Here is a 22,722-nt window from a genome sequence, read left to right on the forward strand (position 1 = left end):
TTTAAGTTTGTAATACACTAGTAATACCATAGTAATACATTTGTAACAGAATATTTTACTGAATGTATATGTTGCTATAATATCATTTCAAATTCCCAGCATCAATGTGATTTCTACAGTAAAATATCCATACCACAAACAGCAATAAGATCAGTGCTAATAATTTTAACATCCCTCACTGCATCTTTTCAGGCAGTTTAAGTGAGTTCATTAGAGTTTTTGAGAGCTTTTATAGAAAGTGGAGATAATAGCTTTGATTTTATTGACAAGCATACATTGCAGACTATTTTATCATATTTCATAGACCACACAGTGTGAATGCACATATGTGTGCAGTGAAAGGAGTTTATTAAGAGAACATACAGGGCCTAATGCTGACTCTTTGGCATTTATGATATGGATCATAATGTTTTTCCTGACAGCCACCATTATCTTCTCCAAACCTGTTTTCTGAAGGTGCTGTTTTCATTGTTCCCACGGCAACCTTAAAAAAATGTCATGATGAAAATTCATTGGGCTCCCATTGAGCATGGCTGTTTCTATAGCAACCAGAAGAGAGATTGGTTGAGATTGGATGAGTAAGAGACAGGCGCTGTGCATGTCTGTGGATGTGAGAAAAAGGAAGGAGGAAAAAGCAAAATGTAAAAGGAGAAAAAAGTGCATTACTAAGAGAATTGCATTAGAAAAAAGAGTGAGGTAGACATTATATTGCAAAAGAACTACCTGTGGTGTCTGGAACTGGGTTCTTTCTGACAAGAAAGACCAGAGAGGAAAAAAGAGGGGAAAAGAAAGCGATAGACTGGTATCAGTTGTTTGGGCAGGGAGGTGGGGAGCTGTGTGATTTGCTTTGAGATGTCTCCAGTATTCCCCTAGGTCCAGCACTGTCCACAATGTGCCCGGGGCATACGGCACTCCCTCCTATGCCCGCCCCCTCTGATCACCCCTCCCACCCCCACCCCCCTCCTCTCTCCACTGGGGATTTGTCTCTCCCAGGCAGAGCCTCTGGTTTGTAATCAGATGACAGGAGCGGATAATCCGACGCTACACTCGCTCCGTTTTGTTCACTTCTTCAGAAAGTGAGCGCGAGGAGAAGGAGGAGGAAAGAAGAAGAGAGGAGAAGAGAGGAGAGCACAGGTGAGGGGGAGCAGGGGAAAGAATGACTGAGGTGGGAGCTTTCCGGGCAGTTGGAGAGGAGAAGGGAAGTGGGAGGTATGTACGTATGTATATGTGCGTATGGTTGTTGACTTACCTGTGGATGTGAGGGACACTGCAGCTGTGTAATGCAAGGGCTTCCCTACGTAGTGGAAGTACATGGAGATTAGACACTGACTTCAGACTTACTAAAGGAGGAGACAGCAAAAGAGAATGTAAGGAACAAGGCTTTTTGTGTAGTAACAACTGCAAGATCAAAAGGCTGGTTGGGGAAATGTTTCTTTGTTATGTTCTTTCCATGATCAGATAACATGGCATATGTGTATGCATGTGAGTGGGTGTATATTCAGACTGTGACTAGGACAGGTGTAAGGTTTCGGTCACTTGTAGGGTCAGATAGTGGGTGTGGGTGTTGGTGCAGGTAGAAGGTGAGTTGATATGGAACACCTAGCATACTATTTTTAGATGGAGCATGGAGCTGGAGGACAACTGTCTTGTTTTCCCATCAAGGCCTTGGCGAGATAATGTGTCATCATGTCTACTACTGGAGTTTCAGCCATATTGCTAGCTTTCATGTTTTCAAATTAGCCTCCCAAATACCTTATAATAACTAGATTTATAGAATACATACTGATAAAGTTAGTATGTTTATTTAGTCATGACTGATTGTAAATTTCTAGTGATGTCAATATGGACTGTAGTGTCTCATTGATTTGCATTCATTGTGTGATTCATGATTAAAATTACATGCTTGAAACTTTGCAACAATGAATGAATCTTGTTCAAAAACCTCAGTGGTAGCATCTAACAGTATGAAGTCACCAGTGAAACAACATGTTCCTTTGATTCTGAGGTGCTAATACATATTGCGACTGCAATCTAAATACTAAGGCTAGCAGGCTTAGCATGTGTTTGTGTGTACTGTATCTAATGAACATCACAGCAAGAGCAGCATTAAAAAGTGTCAAACATCTCTCACTGACAAAGACTTGTTAATGCTAAATCTGTGCAAGACAGATGCAGCTAGTGCCTGAGCTTGTTTAGAAGCTATCACAGGAAAAAACTGAAAGGGAGCTAATTTGCTAATATGTTGCATTTAACGTGATTTTATGAGGTTCTTGGCTAAAAATGCTTTAAAAAATACTGTATCTGGACACGCTTGTACGTTTATGCTTGCTGCACTTTTGAACAACATTAGCATATGGATTCAAAACTAACAATCAGTAGCTCAGAATACAGCAATACTGTATTCACTCCCTGCTTGTTATCTGTCTAGTGTGTGTGGAGCTGTATTCTGGGTGGGAGCCAGTAATGTGTATGTGTGCTGACAGTAGAAAGTGACACACCAGCAGGGGTCCCAAAATCATCTCCTAAATCTGCTCAAGTGACTGAAGTGTGATATAAACACAGCAAGCCTAGTCATGCATTTGCTAAGAACTGAATCTGCTTAAAATACTATAGACTGAATATATGCCTTCTATAGCTGCATTACTTTATAACTTTATTACTTTAACTACAAGAATCAATTAGATTAATATTTTCAGATGTGAATTCTATAATTTCCCTACCTTTTGTCAGAAGGGGCATCACATTCTATCCACTGTCCAGAGTGCCTGAGAGTGACCACCATTCTGTGGGACCCACAAGATCATGTGCTCTTAAGTGAAGTTGGCAAATGGCATGTTGTAGCTAATAACCTTAAGGCTCAGCTTGGTCTTACCCTGCTGTAATCTGATCAATCAGAAAGCGCATGGATAACTGACCAGGTCTTTGTCCAGCTCTCTTCTTTGTTCTACTGATACATCAAAAATCTCAATAAACATTTAACTGTAAATACAGTACCTTTCTAAAGCATCAGTAAGATCATGTGGTAGCTAAATCGGATGTGAAAGGTACTATTATTTATTTTTCTATCTGGTTCTTCAGCCCAGCATGAGGGTAACGGAGGGGACTGACCACAGTGAAAACATGGAAAAGGTCTGCTAAGGTCTAGACTCTAATTAAGGAGTGGCCATTCGAGTGCCCTGGGCTTTGCTGGTGCTTTTTTCTGAACATTATTTTTTTCTGTGACAAGTTACAATATATCTTTTTCTTTTCTATAGGCCTTTCATAATGGCTGAGGGAAAGCGCCCTGTATCTGAAATCTACGCTACTGGCAACCATCTTGGTTCTGCTGGAGCAGAGATGGAGGATGATCATGAGCCTCCCATTATCTCCTTATCCAAGAGTTTCACAGACATGGCAAGTGGACCTCCTCAGAGAATGGAGCTAGCCTGGTGCTGGCAGGATATCCGCAAGAGTGCCAGCAGTTCAGTGTGCCCTCAGAGGCCTGCCAGCATGGGTGGACCAGTCAGTGGCATCCCAGTTTCTTTAGAGTTTGAGCAAGGTAGTGCATGTAGTGGCAACAGCACTCCAGAGACAGTCATCTGGCATGGAGGGACCACACGGCCCTGGAGCATCACAGAGGATTCACCTGCAAGAAGGACACCAACACAAGAGCTTCTTCTGGGACGACAGCGAGCCTACACGAGTGAAAGGTGCACTCCGTGTTCCCCGTCCGTGCACAGGAACTTAAGGATGGAGTGTTTGGAGGGCATGGAGACATGCTGTCAAGGTAGAGTGACTGGGGAGAACCTGAAAGCTTGCAACTGTTCCAGGATGGTCTGTGGTGTAGTGTCTCCTGCTCTGGGCAGGTCATGTCTGAGAAGTGCGCACAGCCTTGTGCAGCAAGGAGTGGATGCAGACGTTTGCACCTTCAAAGGTGAGGGCCATGGTTTACCTGGAGCCAATACTTGCAGGTCTGCCTGTGTTAGCAATGCACTGAACACTGGCTCTGTGAGGAATTCTTGTGCTGTTGTACCCTGTGCTGGACATCTGATATCTCTGCCAGCCTGTGGAGGAAGTCCTTGTCCAGGACAGCGGTCACTACTCCATTCAAATTTGCTTGGTTTCCCACCACTGGTGTCTTCAGTTAGCGAGACAGGATTAAACAATCGGGCTGCAGGTCACTGCTGCAGACCTGAATTAGGTGGGAAAAACTCCCCTACCATTAGACTAGAGCACTCCAGCCAATCTGGGTATTGCCCTCAGACAGTGAGGGATGCCTTCACCATGACATCGGAGCATGATTTCAGAGAAGTTGGGGTGCAAACCATGTCTACTGATTCCCTTGTTTCGCCTCTGTCAAATATGTTCCCTGATATCAGCCTGACTGATGGTCCTGGTTCAGACACATCAGATGTAGGACCCAGGTCCCCAGTGAAGGAGGTGGAGTGGGACGCAGAGGGAATGACATGGGAAGTGTACGGGGCATCTTTGGACCCGGAGGAGCTTGGCTTGGCAATCCAGCGGCACCTGGAGCTGCAAATCAAAGAGACTGCAGCCGCTGCTGCTGAGAAGAAATCTGCGGAAAACAATTGTACGTCTACGCAACAGAGTAAGAGACAGAGGAAGAGTGGACGTGTGGGGCGATCACTGCGCAGTACAGCATGCTGCTCTCGCTCCAATACTGTGGAAGATTGAAGAGACAAAAAACTTACAAGTATAGTTGACCTCCAATACCTGTAAAAGGCCTTTTTTTACCTCCCAAGCGCTTCTCTTGCTGCCATGATAAATGCTGCCTAATCAGCCAGCAAGGTCAGAGTCTATTAAAAAAAAAACAAGCAGAATCTATAGTTTGCAATCTGGCTCAACTGCCTAGCCAAGAACATTTGATGAAAGGAATAGCTGAGAAATTTAAGGGCATTGGTGTCCTTCTTGAAGGTAAGAGTTAAACCCTGATTCTGGACTCTTGGACACTCAGGGACAACTTCAGGCAATACATGGAACTAACACACATACACATGCACTGTGCCAAATCCAGACTGAAAAAGACTATTTGAATGTTGGTAGTGGATAACACAGAAGTTCAGGCCATTTTGCAAACTCTCAACAAGCTCTTGACAAAGTTATATATATATATATATATATATATATATATCCAGTGTGCCATTGTTCAAGAGGAATTTCAGCAGTTTACATTTACAATGCCACAAACAAAGCACTGCTACACAAAATATTAATTTGGACTGGGTATTTTTTAAGTTGGACATAGCAGAACAAACAAGGTTATCGCTGCCATCATTCTTCATAGGAAAACTGCTAAGAAAGTATAAAATTTCCTTCATAACTCTGGCTCACAGCTCACTGTATACTGTAAATGCTTCAGATCTGACCTCTCATAAGGTCACACCCATTTAACTCCTATTGTGGAACTCAACATTAGTTGTACTTTATGTCAGATACATGCTGTGTAAGATGGTGATAATATTTTGGAAACAGTCATCTAAGTTCAAGGTATCCTTTAGAAAAAAAAAGAATTACTTTACTGGTAAGGTTATGGAAAGAACAAAGATGTTATAGCTTACTTCCTGAGAAACACAAAAATATTAATTAATCACTGTACCAAGCACTGACCCCTCATACAAATTTCACTGCACACTTTCAAAAATGTCTGTATTCTTTTCAGGGACATCACAGTAGTATGGAACTGTTCAGTATATAAATAACATTTTAAGGGTTATAGTCAGTAACTTCTGTAGGAAGCATATTCACAAGTAATTCTTTTCTGAATGAATATTTAACATTTTTCACCACAGGCCTATATATTTTATCCAGCATTGCACTTAAACATTACTATGGGATCAAACCTGGCTTCCTTTTACAGTTCAGCTGCACTCTACTTAATGAGCAAACTGCAGCGTAAGCAGAACCACTCAATAATATCATAGTTATACAACTATGTTTCCAAAAATGTTGGGACGCTGTGCAGAATGGAAATAAAAATGGAATGCAATGATGTGCAAACCCTATTTAAACCATATAGTTAAACCCTATATTTATTTGAAAATAGTACAAAGACAACATATCAAATGTCGAAACTGAGAAATTTTATTGTTTTTTGAAAAATATATGCCTATTTTGAACTATTTTGATACCAGCAACACATTTAAAAAAAAGTTGGGACAGCGGCATGTTTACCACCGTATTGCATCACCTCTGCTTTTAACAACACTCTGTAAGCATTTGGGAACTGAGGAGACCAATTGCTGTAGTTCTGAAAGTGAATTTTTTTCCCATTCTGGCTTGATACAGGATTTCAGCTGCTCAACAGTTCAGGGTCTCTTTTTTCATATATTTTGTTTCAGAATGCAGCAAATGTTTTCAGTGGGTGACAGATCTAGACTGCAGGCAGGTCCATTCAGAACCCAGACTTTTTTACTGCTGTTGTAACACATGCAGAATGTGGTTTGACATTGTCTTGCTGAAATAAGTAAGGCCTTCCCTGAAAAAGACGTCATCTGGATCGCAACATAAGTTGCTCCAAAACCTAGATATATATATTTGTATAATAGTTTCTTCTTTGCATGGTAGAGCATTTGTGGATGCAGTGATGAACGATGTTACTAGACAATAATTTTTGGAAGTGTTCCTGAGCCCATGCAGAGATTTCCAATACAGAATCATGTCTTTTTTAATGCAGTGCTGCCTGAGGGCCTGAAGATCAAAGCCATCCAGTGTTGGCTTTTGGCCTTGTCCCTTGCATACAGAGATTTCTCTCGATTCTCTGAATCCTTTAATAATATTATGTTTTTTTATCTTAAATGATGAAATCCCCAAGTTTTCCTCCAAATCCCAAATACCCAAAGAATTTTTTTTTCCCAGACAGAAAATAATGAAAGACTCAGCCTCTCTGAGACGCTCTTTTTACCCCCAATCATGTTACTGACCTGTTGCCAGTTAAACTAATTAGTTGTGAGATGTTCCACCAGATGTTTTTTTTTTAGTTTAACACAACTTTACCAGTCTTTTGTTGACCCATCCCAACTTTTTTAAAAATAATTTGCTGGAATAAAATTGAAAATTGGCATATATATAAAAAACAACAATTAAATTTAGAATGTAAAAGCACCACTTCTGCATACCAAGAAAGTCCTGAATAGTTTATAAACATAGAAGTCTTTTGTTATCTGCCTATTTAGTTTCATTTAAATATAGCTAAAAGTATTTGTATTACCAACTGTTTATGTATGTTATCTTTGTACAAACAATAATTATCGAATAATTTTCCCTACTTTGATACCTAGAACTTACAGGACTGTAAAAAGAAGCATTAGCTCAGGATCACGTATGATTCTACATATTACTGATGTAATCAGTTGAAAATAGACTATGTAAAGGGGAATTTACTAACTGAGATATAGGCAAGTCATTCAGAGTGGTTTACCATGAAATGGTTCATTGAAGACAAACTTGCAGACTCTGATTTCTTTGCATTACGGTGGTAATATTTAATATATATATATTTATTTATATGTATATATATAAACACACACACACACATATATATATATATATATATATATATATATATATATATATTAAGCCAAAAACTTATTCCAGAACTTCTAGTACACCATATCTCAGACAAGAGGCAACATATTCACAACTATCATCAGAAAATTTCATGTGAAACCACTCCAAATGACTTTGCTTACATCTCAAAATCAGTGGAATTCCCTTTTAAAGACTACATAATGAAAAGGTCATTGAAGAGACTTACTGTATTTCTGTGAGTGAATGTGTATTTTGCCAGTTCTGGTTAAATCTCCAGGCTGTTTTCACAGCTTTGTTCTTTTGCCAAAGCAAACTCATACCTTTTTAGACCACAGCATTGTGATTGAGTGTTAATAGATACTAATAAATATATGACCATATAGGGCATAAAGGTTTTATTGTGAGATTTCTAATAAAAACAAACATAATATATATTAGTGTACTGGAAAGCTTCATGATATCTTGTGTCTTAATAATGTATGGGCAACAATAAATTATTTCATTAACTAAGATTCTAGTCTTTTGTTCTGAATATATTAAATATGGGCAGGGTTTGGATGTAACAGAATACAAGTATTGTGAATACATTTTTACAATACAGAAATTCAGTATCTGTATTCAATCCAAGTTACAATTTGGAAAAAGGAGTATTCAGAAAATAGTGACCTTTAACATTTTTAGGAGAATACTTTTAGAATACTTACCCTCTAATAAAATGTATAATATTCAAAAGAAACACCAAAAATGTGTATTCAACTATTAAATATGGCATATAGCAAACATGCTTGTTAGACGAATTTTAAAGAGGACCTCAGTTAACGGCTTCTTTACAAGCAATGAAGTTCCTACTAAAGCCTGAGTAGACTGATAAATCTGGAGATGATCAGTTATTAATCTCAATGTTACTGAGCTCTTTTGAGGGATGATCAAACTAACAATCTCCTCAGTAGTGGAAATATTGGAAATATTGGAAAATTATACGTTTAGCATCAGTGTTGTACTGTACCTGCTCAGGGAATTGTGGGAGCAACAATTGGCTGATGCAGGTGGTGAGAGAAAGAAAAAAGTTTTTGGAAAGTGAGTTTTTCAAAGTGAATATTTTGTAAAACATATTAACACAATGATTATATGAAAAAACTGCAAACACATAACAGTAAGGAACAGTGTGAATTAAGTAAAAAAAATACATTTCCATGTGCGTTACCAAATATATTGTAAAAGTATTGTGAATGCTTTCTGAATACACTACTTTCTGATGTATTGTAATGGAATACCTTACTGATTACGTTTAGGAGAGTGCATTCAGCATTCAGTCATCACTACTTTTTTGCCCAACCCTGAATAAGGCATTATTTTTTTACCTGCTGCTGGGAGACATTTTGAAAGAGCATGTTTGTTTATCTGTGAACCGCACAGAAAGAGGGAGAGGGAGTGAGAGAGAGAAATGAGAGAGAGTCCTGCTAAACTTGGTGAACTGCGCTCTGGTGAAATGCCCTGGACATTTCCACAGCCTTTGAGCTTTTGGATGATCAGGCACATTCTCTGGTATTGAGCACCTCATCTCACTGCTTTTCTGTTGTGCTTGTTGTTCCATGTCTCACTGTTTAGGGTGAACACAACAACTGAGCATAAACACAGACATGGCACGCACACTTACAAGACAACAATGCTCAGCAGTGTGAATTAGCACTAAGAACAGAGTCTATCTAATCTCTAATCAAAGTCTATAGAAATATATATACTGTGCACCAGTATACTGTTGAAATAGGTAATCCTAGCATGGCACCACCCACAGCCTAGTAGACAGCCTTGTTATTTTTTTTTCTATACTGACATAAAGCCTGAACCACATGGTCTATTCTTTGTTATCTCTCTCACGCCATCTGCTGGTGGTACACAAGAGCAGCACCTCTTCTTTAAAGCCCCATTCAGGTAATGTATGGGACCATGGCTGCCCAGTAGCAGAGATTAACAACAAAAAGAGTGGTAAACATCTATTTTAGTGAGTGTGGTTATACTGTAATTGTTCAGAAAGTTCTATTGTAGTATTGCAAACTGACTTGTCCAGTCGCAGCGCTTCCGGATTGAGGAATCATTCAGTCTTAAATACTTTGGATCAAACACTGGATTATACCAAAAAGTCAATAGCAGTTCAAGAATTGTGAAATTAGAGTAAAAGCAAATATGATTTCAGTGTAGCTGGTCTTTCTTCAGATTGAATTGTTTGCTATGATTTGGCCCAAGTTTTAATAAGTGCAATCTTTTCTCAAACTTAAAGCTTAATTATACATCTTACAATGATATTTGTGCTATAATAATTTGAGGAAACTAACTTCTTGTTAAATAACTAGAAGGACTAAGTAGGTAAAGGTAAATCCCTAATTTGGCCTTGTGCGGTAGCTCAAGGTCATCTGGAGGTTAGCAGGTCTTCGAATCCAAACAGTGAGTGGCATGGCGTGACTGGCAGGAGGAAGGGTAGTGTTGTTTTGCACTATAGTGATGGAGGATGAGTTGGAAAGTGCTGATGGAACTCTCACCCTGCTCTGGGGGCCAGCCTGTTCTGAAACCCCCTACCCGCCCCACCAGAACAATCCAGGAGCAGGGGAGGGCATTGTGGAGACCCTTTGTCCAGGGAGGGAGGGGTGTAGCTGGGACAAAGGCTGGCCTCAGCTCTGGGCATACTATAAATGGCAGTTCTCCAGAGCGGCGGCACTGTAAACTGTGGATCATGGCAGTTAGGAGCCCCTTGTTACCCCTGTTGCTGCTGCTGCTGGGCCTGACACTGGAGACGGCCTACACCCACGCCTTCACCCCCAGCCGCCTCCAGCAGCACAAAGTGCTGCACCTGGGTGAGAGTCACCAAGGGTTTCTTCTAGTCTTTTATATTTCTCTCTCAATGCTTGGATTTGAAACATTTATAAGTCCTGCGTGGATTATGATTTAAAGACTTGATTTAACTCAAATTAGGCATGACAATTAGCTTGTTTGTCACCTGTTATATCAAGGAACTGTGCAATGCATGAACCTTAACATCTGGAGCTGTGCACAGCCTTTCAAATGAAATGAAACTGCTTTTTGATCTGTTGTTTTGTTATTTTACCCACTTCAGGCTTATTTTTTAGTTATTAATTTTAGGCTTATTAATCAGTAATTACTATGGATTGTTCAGTAACTGCTGTCAAATTAATATGTAATGTTTGTAGTTCATCATGTAAATGTAGAATCGAAGAGTAGAAGAGTTTTTCCAAATAATTTTGAACAATTTTTCACCAATTCATTCGCCATGAAACTTTCACACTTTGTAAAAAAGTGTAAAGGAAGGAAGTCAAAAGGAAGTTTAAGGATTTAGTGCATTGAATTGCATGCAAATTAATTCAAATTCAAATTAATCCTGAAAAATGTCATACTGTAATCCAGCTGTACACTTAATATTAATAACATAAGATGCTGTTTCTCACTCTCTCAATGCATTTTCTGTTATAAGTGAAAAATGCTTTGTATTGTCCTCAGACTGGCCCAAAGACTGTGGCCTGGCTCACTTTAAACCAAACACAGCAGAGCGCATCGTTTCAGGCAATGAGGCCAGACCCCACTCCTGGCCATGGCAGGTCTCACTGCAGGTAAATAGTTTTTGAGAGTTTTGAATCTGAATACCACAATATAATCAGACAATGCTGTAAAGTGAGAAGTCTACACTTTCTCACTCTTTGTAGGTTCGTCCTAGAGGCAGCAAGCATTACGTTCACGTTTGTGGAGGGACTCTGATCCACAAGAACTGGGTGCTCACTGCAGCGCACTGCTTCCAGAAGTAAGCCTAACACATATTAAAATGTCTCTTAGCCCCTTGAACTGTGGGCTTATTATTCTTATTATTTTGACCTTAAAACTTGTTATTCAGCAACTGCTATGAATTAGTCGGTAACGACTATTAAACAATTAAGCAAAGGATGTATTTATGACTGTAGAACTGTGGAAATATGGGCCTATATACACTGCAAACAATCGCTGTGATTGTACAGTAATTTCTAATACACTTCACATTAACATACTGTATATTTAAGTATGTAAGTAAGTATATTACATTTCGCTATAAATTCTGGAAGCTACAGTTTACTGCATACTATATTGTACAGCGCTGTGTGTAATTTTTTTGAGTAAGTAGCGCATGTGCAAGTTGCAAGTGTTGTTGCACTCAAATTTAAACATTGTACCACTTCTAAAAAGTATTAATCCCAATTAGTGGAACAATTTAACAGTAAAAAATACTATTTTGATGTTATGGCAGGGCTCAGCTTTATTTAACATGTGAGTTTTAATTTTATTCATTTGTTCTGAAGGCTACAGATACTAAAGACAGTAGGCACAGGGGAGGTGCCTCAGCCTTTGAATCCAAGGGCGTCTTTGGGCATTGCTGGCTTTATATATGACATTACAGCCCCAAACTAAACAACTTTTGTGCATTTTGTATTTCATAAGGCCCTTTACAGATGTTTGTGTTCATTCAGTTACCTGATGGACTACAACTTCCGTAACTGAACTTAACTTGTTTCACTGCTCATATGAGGAGATGGTTTGCGCAAATGAGAAATATCATTTGATATTGCACACAGCATGTATGACAACTGTGATCTTTTTTGTATTCACACAAGATTAATTTCTCCTAGCACATGCAACAATGTTGTTGCATTGCATAGCTGTACAGTAATAAGTACACAAATAAGAGTTCTCTAGAATTTCTAGAAAGTAAAAGGGAAAACATTTCAAATTCTACATAACTTTAACACTAAATATGTAAGAATGCATGAAAAGAAGATTTAATGTATTTATTAGACATTAGACGAATAACTATGAAGTATGCCTATATGCGTATGCCATTGATGGCGTAAACAAAAGAAGTGGAGTTAATAAGTAGGTTGGGTAGCCCCCACAAGTCACCATCAGTGTTGCCTGTGATGCCTGGGTAAAGAGCCTAGATATTTCCATCATTGAGCAAACATCACCTGTAGTTGTGTACAGTATAGTATTAGAAACAGAATCAACTTTCACAGCAATTACTATAGTTTGTTGTAATTCCAGTTACAGTCATATGCAAAAGATTCACATGGTAAAATTGGATTTTTTGATTTTATGAGTAAAAATAAGTTGACACATCCCTAAGGAGGACAAATTCAACTATAGCACTTTTCTGCTCATTTTAGTACACAGTTAAATTTTTTTGCTGAGTTTAGCACATTGAAATATAAAATATAAACATAATTGTTTCATAATTTTTGCACAGGCCACATTTTATGTTGTATTTTTCCCCAATATGTTAAATTCAGCAAATAAACAGTAATTTGTACCAAAAACATAATTTGACCAGGGCACCCAAATTTTCCAAGTGACTGTATATGTGTAGTTTACTGTAGATTTACACTTTATGTACTGTGTGTTTAGCTGTAAATACATGTCCATCATTATTGTAGATATACAGGAACATACCGTTTGTTTACAATAGTCTGTGATTTTAATGCTGTAAAATGACAGCAAAATGTCTTACAGGGAAGCACTGTGTATTTACAGTACTTTATGGACAATGGCTGTCAGACACTTACTGCAGATTTTACTGCAGAGATTACAGGCGCCTTTGCAGTTTAAGGGTTAATGCATCCTGAAATAGATAAAACATGAGGTAGGGACCAATAAAAGAATATAAAAGAAAAACAAATTTTAAAAAATCCCCCATTTGTTTATCCATTATATCACTACTTGAAAGCTCTGTCCTGAATGACCATGACTGACATTTTCCTGTATTGCTATTTTTAAATATCATATGGTCTGTTCTTATTGTCTGTACCACACTATGTAGGGGGAAAGCTGAGGATGCAGGAAGCTGGCGTATTGTGTTGGGGAAGCACCAGCTGAAGCGTTCAGAAACAGCTGAGCGTATTTTCCCCGTAAAGAGGATCTACAGACATGAGCATTTTCGCTACCCTGCACACAGCGAGCTGGACTACGACATTGCCCTGGTTAAAGCTGGCACGGATATTCTGCCCAGCAACTTCATCCGCTACGCCTGCCTGCCGCGCAAGCAGACCAGCCTGAAGCCAGGCCATTACTGCTGGGTGACAGGCTGGGGCGACACGCGAGGTAAACAGTTAACCATCCTCTGGATTAGAGCTCTGATTCACACCTGTCATTCAGCTGTCCAGCAAATGAGGTTATGATACACTCATGTTTATCAGTACTGCTGAATGTGAACAGAAACACTCCATTGACAGTAATGTTACAAAGAGGCTTTGATGTAGAGAATGCTGCAGATCACTCCCCTGTTAACAACAGGAGGGGCTCCATCCATTCAGGGGTTTTAACATAAGGTTGTCCTTTCTCATATGTATCTCAGGTGGGAAAGAGAATGTGTCGTTGGCTGAGGCACTGAACCAAGCCCGCCTGCCCATCATCGACTATAAAACATGCAGACAGAAGAAGTTCTGGGGTGACCGCGTGAGGGACTCCATGATCTGTGCTGGATTCAGAGACACAGAGGGAACTCCTGCTGCCTGCCAGGTAAAGCAGTCAGAGGCATCCATGCAAATAGTAGTTTAGGAGAGATTCTCAATATCTGGAAGATTTAAAGTTATGGTAAATTAGTTTTATATCAGAGTAGAAACTGAGGTCTCACTTTCTAAATCACTTCCAATTCAGACAAGTGAAATAGTCCTGTAAAAGAAAAAGAAAGTAATTCTATAGCAGCCAGTATGTATGATTTCAGCATAACTGAATTAATCTCTCTCTCTCTCTCTCTCTCTCTCTCTCTATATATATATATATATATATATATATATATATATATACACATACACACACATCAAAAGAAGAGTCTTTAATTACAATTTTATAGCAAAAGTGAGGTAAAAATAATTGTGCTTGATCTTCAAAGCACCTCATGGAACTGGCTTGTAACTCACCCACTCACTCACATTTAGCAGGTGGAAATTCTCCACAAGGGGGTGCCAAGAGTAGTGAGAGTAGTGCTTTACATAAATATTTTGTGTCCTTGTTAAGTAATTAAGGTACAATTGCCCCTATATGCATCAAATATGCACAGAAACAAGTACAGATTTGTCCGCCCTCAATGTCGTACAAATTACTCTGTGCCTGATTCCGAAAACTGTGGAACAGCAATGAAACAAGCAGTGATTTGAGAGCATTTGATAAATCAGCTTAAGAGCATAGAAACAACATGCAAAAGTACCTTATTTACATATGATTTGCACTGGGTATGCCCCCATTTTCCCTCATATCATCACTACCAGAAAAAAACTCAGTTTTTTCCAGTTTTCATTTTTCTACATCATTAGTATGGAGAGGAATTCATGCTGAATTCAAAAGCAGACACTACAGTGATAACATGTGAAATGCAATGCGCAGACTTTTCTGTATAGGAACACATGCCAAAAAGAAAAAAAAAACTCTATTAAATTTTCACTTCACTGTAACTCTACTGAAAAACAATACATGAGATTTTGCATTTCAAAAACAAAATACTGAACTGTGTAGTGATTGCATAGGGTGACTATTTTTATAAAATATAATATTGCAGTATATGACCTTTACTGTACTAGGTAAGCTATGTTTTGTATTTAGGTTGTTATTTACTGTATCTGTTGTATAAAGTAAAAGCCTTTAAGTGGAACATATACTCGCAACATTTGTTTATATCAGTATATAAAAAAAAAAAGTACATCCACTGTAGTACAGGGACTGCTATGTGCAGTTATCATCTTTACTGTCATCATTTATATCACAGTTATCATTATTTTTAGTTTTTACTGCTATTGCCTATATTATTGATTTATTATTGAAAATAATTTTGATTATTTATTGGCAAAAATTAGGAATCATGTTCAAATTTACACACACCTCTGCCAGACATGAGTTTGATCTTACAGCAAAGATGAAATAAATTAATAACAAAAAACTGTGTGAAATTTGCATGCACTCACTGAATGATCAGATTTGATCATACACAACTTTGATGAAGAAAGGCCATTGTCTTCACAGATACTTATCATACATTTTCAGGTTGAATGCAGAGAATTTAGAGGACTGTATAGGGAAGCACACTTTCGTTTTACATCAACATACACCAAGAAGTGTGTGAACAGGCATGCAAGTACAGGAATAAAGTTCTCCCTGTACATCCCAAAAATAATAATACATCCCACAAAGCCACATAAAAAATGAGACTTACTCTTATGCCTTTTCTCATACAGGGTGATTCAGGTGGTCCTCTGTTGTGCCAGCTGGGCCGGGACCGCTGGGAGGTGCATGGTGTGGTGAGTTTCGGCCCTATTGGCTGCACAGTGGAGAACAAGCCCAGCGTCTTCACTCGCACTGCTGCCTATATCCCCTGGATTGAGGCCACCCGCATCAGGGACTTCTTCCTGCACTGATCTCCCTGACTTCAGTGACCTCTACGTCCATCTCCATGGGGAGAACACTGACGGTGTGACCCTCCAGGCCTGGGTCTAATTTCACACACATACGCTCTTTTGTCTGTACTCTGTGTACTGAGCACTAGTAGAGCACTCATCACCACCAGCCACCAATGTTAGGACAGTTTGCACTGCAGTATGGGTCACTTCAATGCTATGCTTGTAAGATTGCGCTGCTCTTTAATGGAAAGAATATAAGACACCCAGTCCTTAACTGCTTCCTTCAAGCCACGTTAGCCTACACCTCATGCTTGGCTAGCCCAGAGCTGTCTTATGTCTTATAAAAATACAAAAACATCAATTCTGGTGTTGTTCTCTATTCTCAACAACAGGTTTGGATTTAGCCTGAGACAGCTGACTACTGGCATTGTTGTTTCTATGGTGTCTGGCTTGCAAAGCTGGTCTCACATGCATGGTTCTGCATGAAGGGCAGAGTTTGCCTGACAAGAGCCTGAATGCACTGGAAGCATGTCTCAAATATGGTAACAGAAAGAAAAAAAAAAACAGAAATCACTCGTCTGGAGCACTGCCAGGAGAGAAGATGCTTTACACATCAACACTGGGTCTCAGTACTGTTCAGTTTTGATGGTGGTCCAGCCCTTCCATCTGCACAGGGTATTTACAGAGAGATGCTAATATCAGCACCGCAATACAAAACATATAAGATACCCCCTACTTTTCTGTATATATAGACTCATCAAAACTGGGGCAAAGACTTCATTTTAACATTTTAACATGGTACTGAGAATACAATTTTAAACCAGACTGATGCAATTAAAGGAATGCTAATGGAAAAAATATGTATTTTTTTTTTACTGTAAACACTGGATGCATCTGTGACATCACATCTACAAATAAACAGATCATTGAAATACCAAAGTTTTGTTCAAGCAGAAATTCACCACTGTTTAAATACATCTTGGCTGTGGTTCACATATTCCATGAAACTATGCTGGTTTAATAAAACACCATAACATGGCACTTCAGTAGGTAAATCATGTTTTACCAACACTAAATGAAAGCAAAGTGTTCTTGCCCCAGAGACCAAAGCTCTTAAGCTTCCACAGAAATTCGTGACTCACTTCTTCAAATGCCAACACAGATTACCTCGCCAGCTGTTCTTCAGCATGAGTCGATAAACTGAAGTAATACTTAGACAAATATGATGCCTAAAAAACAATGGAGTGTAATGGAGTATTTCAACCAAGCTTTTAGTAAGAACTGTCTACTAACACAACAAGAGTTTCAAAAGTTAACCTTGCACTTTAATTTAAATACAGAGCTGATTAAATCAGCTTATGATAGGACATATAAAGGTACATTTAAATTCTGCCAAGACTTGTTTCTGAACACTTGTATGAGACTGATATGCCCACTCGCCAAATGTCTTGGTGCATACGACTGCAAGGGCAAAATGTTTACAGTTTGCCAACAATGTAAAAATATTGGATGAAGCATATTGCTGTTACACAGGGGCAATGGCCATTGTATGAATGACACTGCAGGGTATCCTTCATGATTGAAAGATATACATTCTTTAAATCTGGCTAAACAGTAGAACAGAACAACACATTTAAGGCAGTTGACTTCTGCCTTTTTGATAAACATAACACAATTTAAAAAGAAGTCTGAAACAAATGTATTGGTCCAAGGATTCCAAAATGTTGGGCCAACTGTAAGTGGGACAGTTGAGGACAGGTTTAGAGTCTATGTATAATGTCCATGGTTTGAGCTCTGAGTCCTCTTTAATAACGTGAGGGAGCTGTGCCTTTAAGGTGATCCCAGTTGTTATACAGGGCATACAACCCTGACAAAGCTAACCCAACAAGGCCTCCTCTGGCAACTCCTTTTAGTCCACCTGACATCAAACATACAAAACAGGAGATTAAGTCAGGAAATCACATTCAAAACACTGACTGTTTGTTCTACAGATCACTGTTATAAACACACTCAAGCTGACTCATACTCACTTGTGGATTTATACATCATCCCTGTTAATGTCCCAGCAGCTATTGTGTTAAGATCATCCTCTGCTCCTCTGGCCTTCTCAATAGCTACCCCAAACACACTATATAATAGAGCTGCGGAGAGAAGGCAGATATTATTTCAGTGGATTTATTTACTGCATCGAAACAGAATAGACAGAACATTATTATTGTGTAGCTTTTTTATATTCTTATAAAAAAACAAACATGCTACGGCTCTCATTCCACAAAAGACCGGTATTAGAAGTTTCTAATGGTTTCTTAACAACTTATGAACTGTTCGAAAAGGGCACTGTCACAAATACTCGATTTAAAAATGCTAATTGAATTTACACTCTCAATGGATTAACTTAGTAATTAATTCACAACTTGTATGATAAACAGAGTATTGGCAGGTCACTATGATGCCACTTTAAGTAGTCTGAAGATTCTCCAATATCTGTATTTAAGTTGTGCAGGTTTAGTTTTATTAAACTCCATGTGGGAAGTGAATGCATACTATTTCTGGCATGTCACTAACATTAAAACGCTAATGGAAATTAGCATTATCATAGTGATTGCACTCAAGTTACTTATAAAGTAAACATTTTATAATAAAACATTGCTATATAATGATACTCAGGTGTGAGAAGTACATGAAATGGCTGACTCAAAGTAGCATTACAGATTTCTAAATGGCAATAAAAAAATCTTTAAAAAGCTTAGAAAGCTCCAATTTGAATTTGCTGATACTTTAAAAAATACTCTGCATAGCATAAAATAATAATAGCATAAAAACAAACAATTGCCAGATCACTCAATTACTAATATAATCAACAGTAACAGCCCTATTCTTATATGCTGCTGTGCATTACTTACCAACTGATCCTAGTGTATTAGCCCATGACGCACCCTGCCGTGTGACCATGTTTAATATCCTGGAAGAAAATACAGCAAGATTTTATTATTGACTATTAATACAGCAAGATCTTATAACTGACAAAATGAAAATAGGTGCCATACATTTGAATTACGGCTACTTTAAAATAAGTCGGTTTCACTTAGTGTTTCTCAGCAACATATTTTTCACAGAAAACACACTTACTGTACGTTTCTGGGTTTGGACCATGCCATGTCTCTGGTCTCCTTCAGGCCCATACGAAGCCCATTCAGTGTTCCAAAAGCAGCACCTACAAGGCATTAAACACATGCCTTCAATCAAAAGTCTTAGGAGTAGACATTAAACCTTTGCATCCCCAGGCTTATGACATTCTAAGGCTTATTATTCAGTAAGTACATGAAAAACAATGTAAAATGACTGAGATATTCTTAATGTACACAAAGGAGAAATAGAAGCCTGGACCCGATGGAAAACCTGGTTATTTAAACGGTTAATGAAAAGGGAGGAAAAAAAAAAAAACACACACAAGAAAAGCCATCCTTACCCGTCATACAGGACCCTCCAATGGTGAAGAAGGCCAGTTCAAAGCGGCCACGGGTTTTGTTTGCTCCAGTCGGCAATATGAATTCATCTGAGTCCTAAACGATATTACAGACAACACATAAATTAACACACTATGTATTTCATATCATAAACAGGCATTTTACATTACAGCAACTACTTTTAAATGCCCGCGTACGCTTGATTATGCAATGTTCAGTGTTAAGTGTTGTACATTTCTTGTAGGGGTGTAACATATTTCACATCCTACAAGAACACACATTTTCAGGGTTGACAATGAATAAAGAATCTTCTGAATAGACGTCAGCGAAGCAATTTAAAATATTCATACACAAATCTCGAAGTTTATTTTTCCCAGTTTAAGATACTGTATTGACACTGTTGCCCTTGCTGTCTTAGGATGTTAGGAAACAATCTTAAAATCCAGATTTACCTGCACCAAGTACCGGGGGTCAACATTGAGGTAGGGTGAGAGAGGACTCATTCCAGTCACTATGGAGAAAAGGCAGAGCACAGAGCTGACTACACACTTAACACATCAGTACAAGGCCCTGTAAGCTGAAGGCCACCATGACTCTTAGTAGTTAACCTTAGTAGTTAAAGTGAAGGTGGCCAGTGATCAAGCCAACCCTGAGGTACTTACGCGGAACCCCGGCCAGCTCCGTGTTTGAATACTCCGGGGCTCCACCGCCGAAAAGACCCCCAAATCCGGCTTTATAAGCGCCTGAACCTGCCGTGTTGTTGTCCATGATTTCTCCGATGAGGGGAGGCTGCTGCTAACCGAGGCTAAAGGTAGGCTAGCTGCCGGAGAGGAAACTGCTGGCTTCTCACGAGCCCTGGAGTCAAGACCTTTTGCTGACGACTCAGTACAGAGTCTCCTCCTTGTTTATATCGAATAAAGGACAGAACGAAATCCTCAGCACCGGACTGAACTAGTGTGCGTCTTCCTGTCGCCGGTCAGGAGTGAGAACATCTCTGACCTCCACCATGCGCTGCTGCCGGAAAACTAAAGGACGGTGCTTACGTAATACTGTCGTGAAGTCAGTTGGGTAACTTACTCGTGTTAACGTTTTCAACGAAAACCAGTGATTTTAAATCATGACCTTTACATATATGTGTATAATATTTAGCTAAGATATAAATAATGAAATAAAGGTTTTAGGAGGGCACAGAATTGTTCATTCATCCATCTACTCACCCACTGTATGTGCTTGATTAGAGATGCAAGGAGGCTTGACAAAAACAACAAATCATTGCTGGACTGGGTTGCACCAGGTTTGCGCAGGTTTATACTTAAGTTCGGGCGTAAAGTCTTTACTTAAGTTAACACTAGTTAGATTCCAACCGTCCTTTTTACTAAATTTGGTTGCTCCGCACATCCGCAAGTCGTGTCTTAACTAGTAATAACTAACTAGCGCGTAAGTTACGTCTCTTTAACATGACGATAACATGTTCAGAACCAATCAGTAAACCCGCTGCCATGGAAACGCAGCGGCAGTTGGCTCTGACATTTTCAATGGAAAAAATATCCAGCATGGAAGAGAACCATGTGTACAAGTTATACTGAATAAAACTAATTGTCTACAGCCATTGTCTGTTTATTCTTTGATATTTCCCTGAGAAAACCAGATATGCAGCTTTTTAAACGACGGTTTCTGGATAACCGGCACAACAGCAGCCTCGGAGTTAAAACCAGGCTGATGATTAGAGCTGTAAATATCACAGTGTATAGCCTTTAGAGCTTTTCGCTTAGAAAAAGTCATGACTTTGGCCTTTTTTTGTGCTTTCTACATGGTTTCTGGTGGTTTCCCCAAAACTTACACCTGCTCACGCGCGTCCTGAAACTGTGTAAAACGAACGCTGAACCTCGTTACCTAACCGAGCCCTCTAGCGATGAGCTGCGCTCGCTTTCCATTTTTCCCGGGCTATGGAGGCTCTTATTTGCAGCGCCCTGACTCTGTTGGGCTGTTATCCGGACTCAGGCTGCGTCGTACTTGGAGCGGCCACCGCTGCCGCGGGACTGTGCTACTTCTATTCCAGATTTGGAGATCTGGATGACGCTAACAGAGCGAAGGTAATGTTAGTTAGCGAGTGTTTACATTATGACAGATCAGTCTAATTAAAAAAAACAAAAACAAAAAAAGTAAAAGTACTTTTAAAGATGCAAAAAATGTTCATTAATTTCATTTTAACCGTTTACTAGCTAGCTAGCTAACTTCCAACAGATAGCTACCCGGTGGTGGCTTACTGAGTTTGTTAGCTAGCTAGCTAGCTTGTTAGATTTTATTAAAGTTAGTGTAGATGTTAATAAAGACATGTCTAGAGATAGATACGCTGATAACCGTTACCCCTGAAAGCATTTAGCTAATTACTTGTCAATGAGACTGCTAACGACAATGTTCCCCCAAATTACCCTACTATGCTACAAAAGCAGGCTGACACATTAGATTCTCCTATTTAGATACACACTGTGAATGAATAGTAACCAAGTAACGTATTTCTTATGCTGAATTCATATTACACATAGCAGTTCTGCTGCACCTTTCAGTGCACTAGCACAGTTTTCATAGTAAACACACCTGTATCATTTCTATGAACATGGGAGTCACCAATTAAAACTCTAACAAACAAAATACACCTCACTAGTGTAAACACAGGTCACCCATGTACACCTAACTCCTTAAAAAAGAACAATGAGTAAATTAATCACAAAATTGTTACTGTTTGACAAAAATAGCTCAACTTTTTCATCAGGCAACTTTGTGGCACTGCCTATCCAAACAATTGTTGAGAATTTTAGTAACATGTATATTATATATTATACTATACTAATATTATATATTATACTTTTTCAATATATTCAAAGTTTTGGAAAAACAAGGAAAAAAAAAAACAAATTTCTGTCATAAATATCAGATTTATCCACAAGTTAAATACAACCCTGTTTCCAAAAAAGTTGGGATGCTATGCAAAATATAAATAAAACAGAATGCATTGACGAGCAAATCATTTAAACCCTATATTTAATTTAAAATATTACATCATACCAAATGTTGAAGCTGAGAATGTTTAGTGTTCTTTTTAAATATATGCCCATTCTGAATTTGATGCAAGCAAAATGTTGGGGTGGGGTCATGTTTACCACTGTGTTTTATCGCCTCTTCTTTTAACAACACCCTGTAACATTTGGGAACTGAAGAGTTGAAAGTGAAATGATTTCCCATTCTTGTTTGATACAGGTTTTCAGCTGTTCAACAGTTCAGGTTCTCCTTTGTAATTGTTTTTTTTTTCA

General features: G+C 38.8%; 3 protein-coding genes across 4 annotated transcripts; 2 read left to right on the top strand and 1 right to left on the bottom strand.

The window, feature by feature from the left end:
• The first annotated feature begins 983 nt into the window (after positions 1-983).
• On the top strand, positions 984-4,824 carry LOC118809356. 2 transcript variants are annotated; one of them, XM_036572580.1, is made up of 2 exons: positions 984-1,209; positions 3,255-4,824. In XM_036572580.1, the coding sequence occupies exons 1-2, from the start codon at positions 1,157-1,159 to the stop codon at positions 4,672-4,674; spliced, it is 1,473 nt and encodes a 490-aa protein (XP_036428473.1). In that variant the 5' UTR covers positions 984-1,156; the 3' UTR covers positions 4,675-4,824. The 2 variants fall into 2 exon arrangements, with proteins under 2 accessions (XP_036428473.1, XP_036428474.1); XM_036572581.1 differs by having other exon boundaries at positions 984-1,134.
• Positions 4,825-10,255: 5,431 nt separating this feature from the next.
• Positions 10,256-15,962, top strand: zgc:112285 (uncharacterized protein LOC561476 homolog). The gene is made up of 6 exons (XM_036572582.1): positions 10,256-10,376; positions 11,038-11,147; positions 11,241-11,335; positions 13,376-13,656; positions 13,910-14,073; positions 15,783-15,962. The coding sequence occupies exons 1-6, from the start codon at positions 10,256-10,258 to the stop codon at positions 15,960-15,962; spliced, it is 951 nt and encodes a 316-aa protein (XP_036428475.1).
• Positions 15,963-17,247: 1,285 nt separating this feature from the next.
• timm23a (translocase of inner mitochondrial membrane 23 homolog a (yeast)) lies at positions 17,248-20,810 on the bottom strand. The gene is made up of 7 exons (XM_036572583.1): positions 20,074-20,810; positions 19,864-19,922; positions 19,414-19,507; positions 19,074-19,158; positions 18,848-18,906; positions 17,975-18,085; positions 17,248-17,862 (listed from the first exon to the last, which is right to left on the bottom strand). Exons 1-7 carry the CDS (start codon positions 20,177-20,179, stop codon positions 17,750-17,752), a joined length of 627 nt encoding a protein of 208 aa, XP_036428476.1. The 5' UTR covers positions 20,180-20,810; the 3' UTR covers positions 17,248-17,749.
• Between the last annotated feature and the right edge of the window lie 1,912 nt (positions 20,811-22,722).

This window comes from Colossoma macropomum, unplaced genomic scaffold, assembly GCF_904425465.1.
Source record: "Colossoma macropomum unplaced genomic scaffold, Colossoma_macropomum, whole genome shotgun sequence".
Lineage (NCBI taxonomy): Eukaryota > Metazoa > Chordata > Actinopteri > Characiformes > Serrasalmidae > Colossoma > Colossoma macropomum.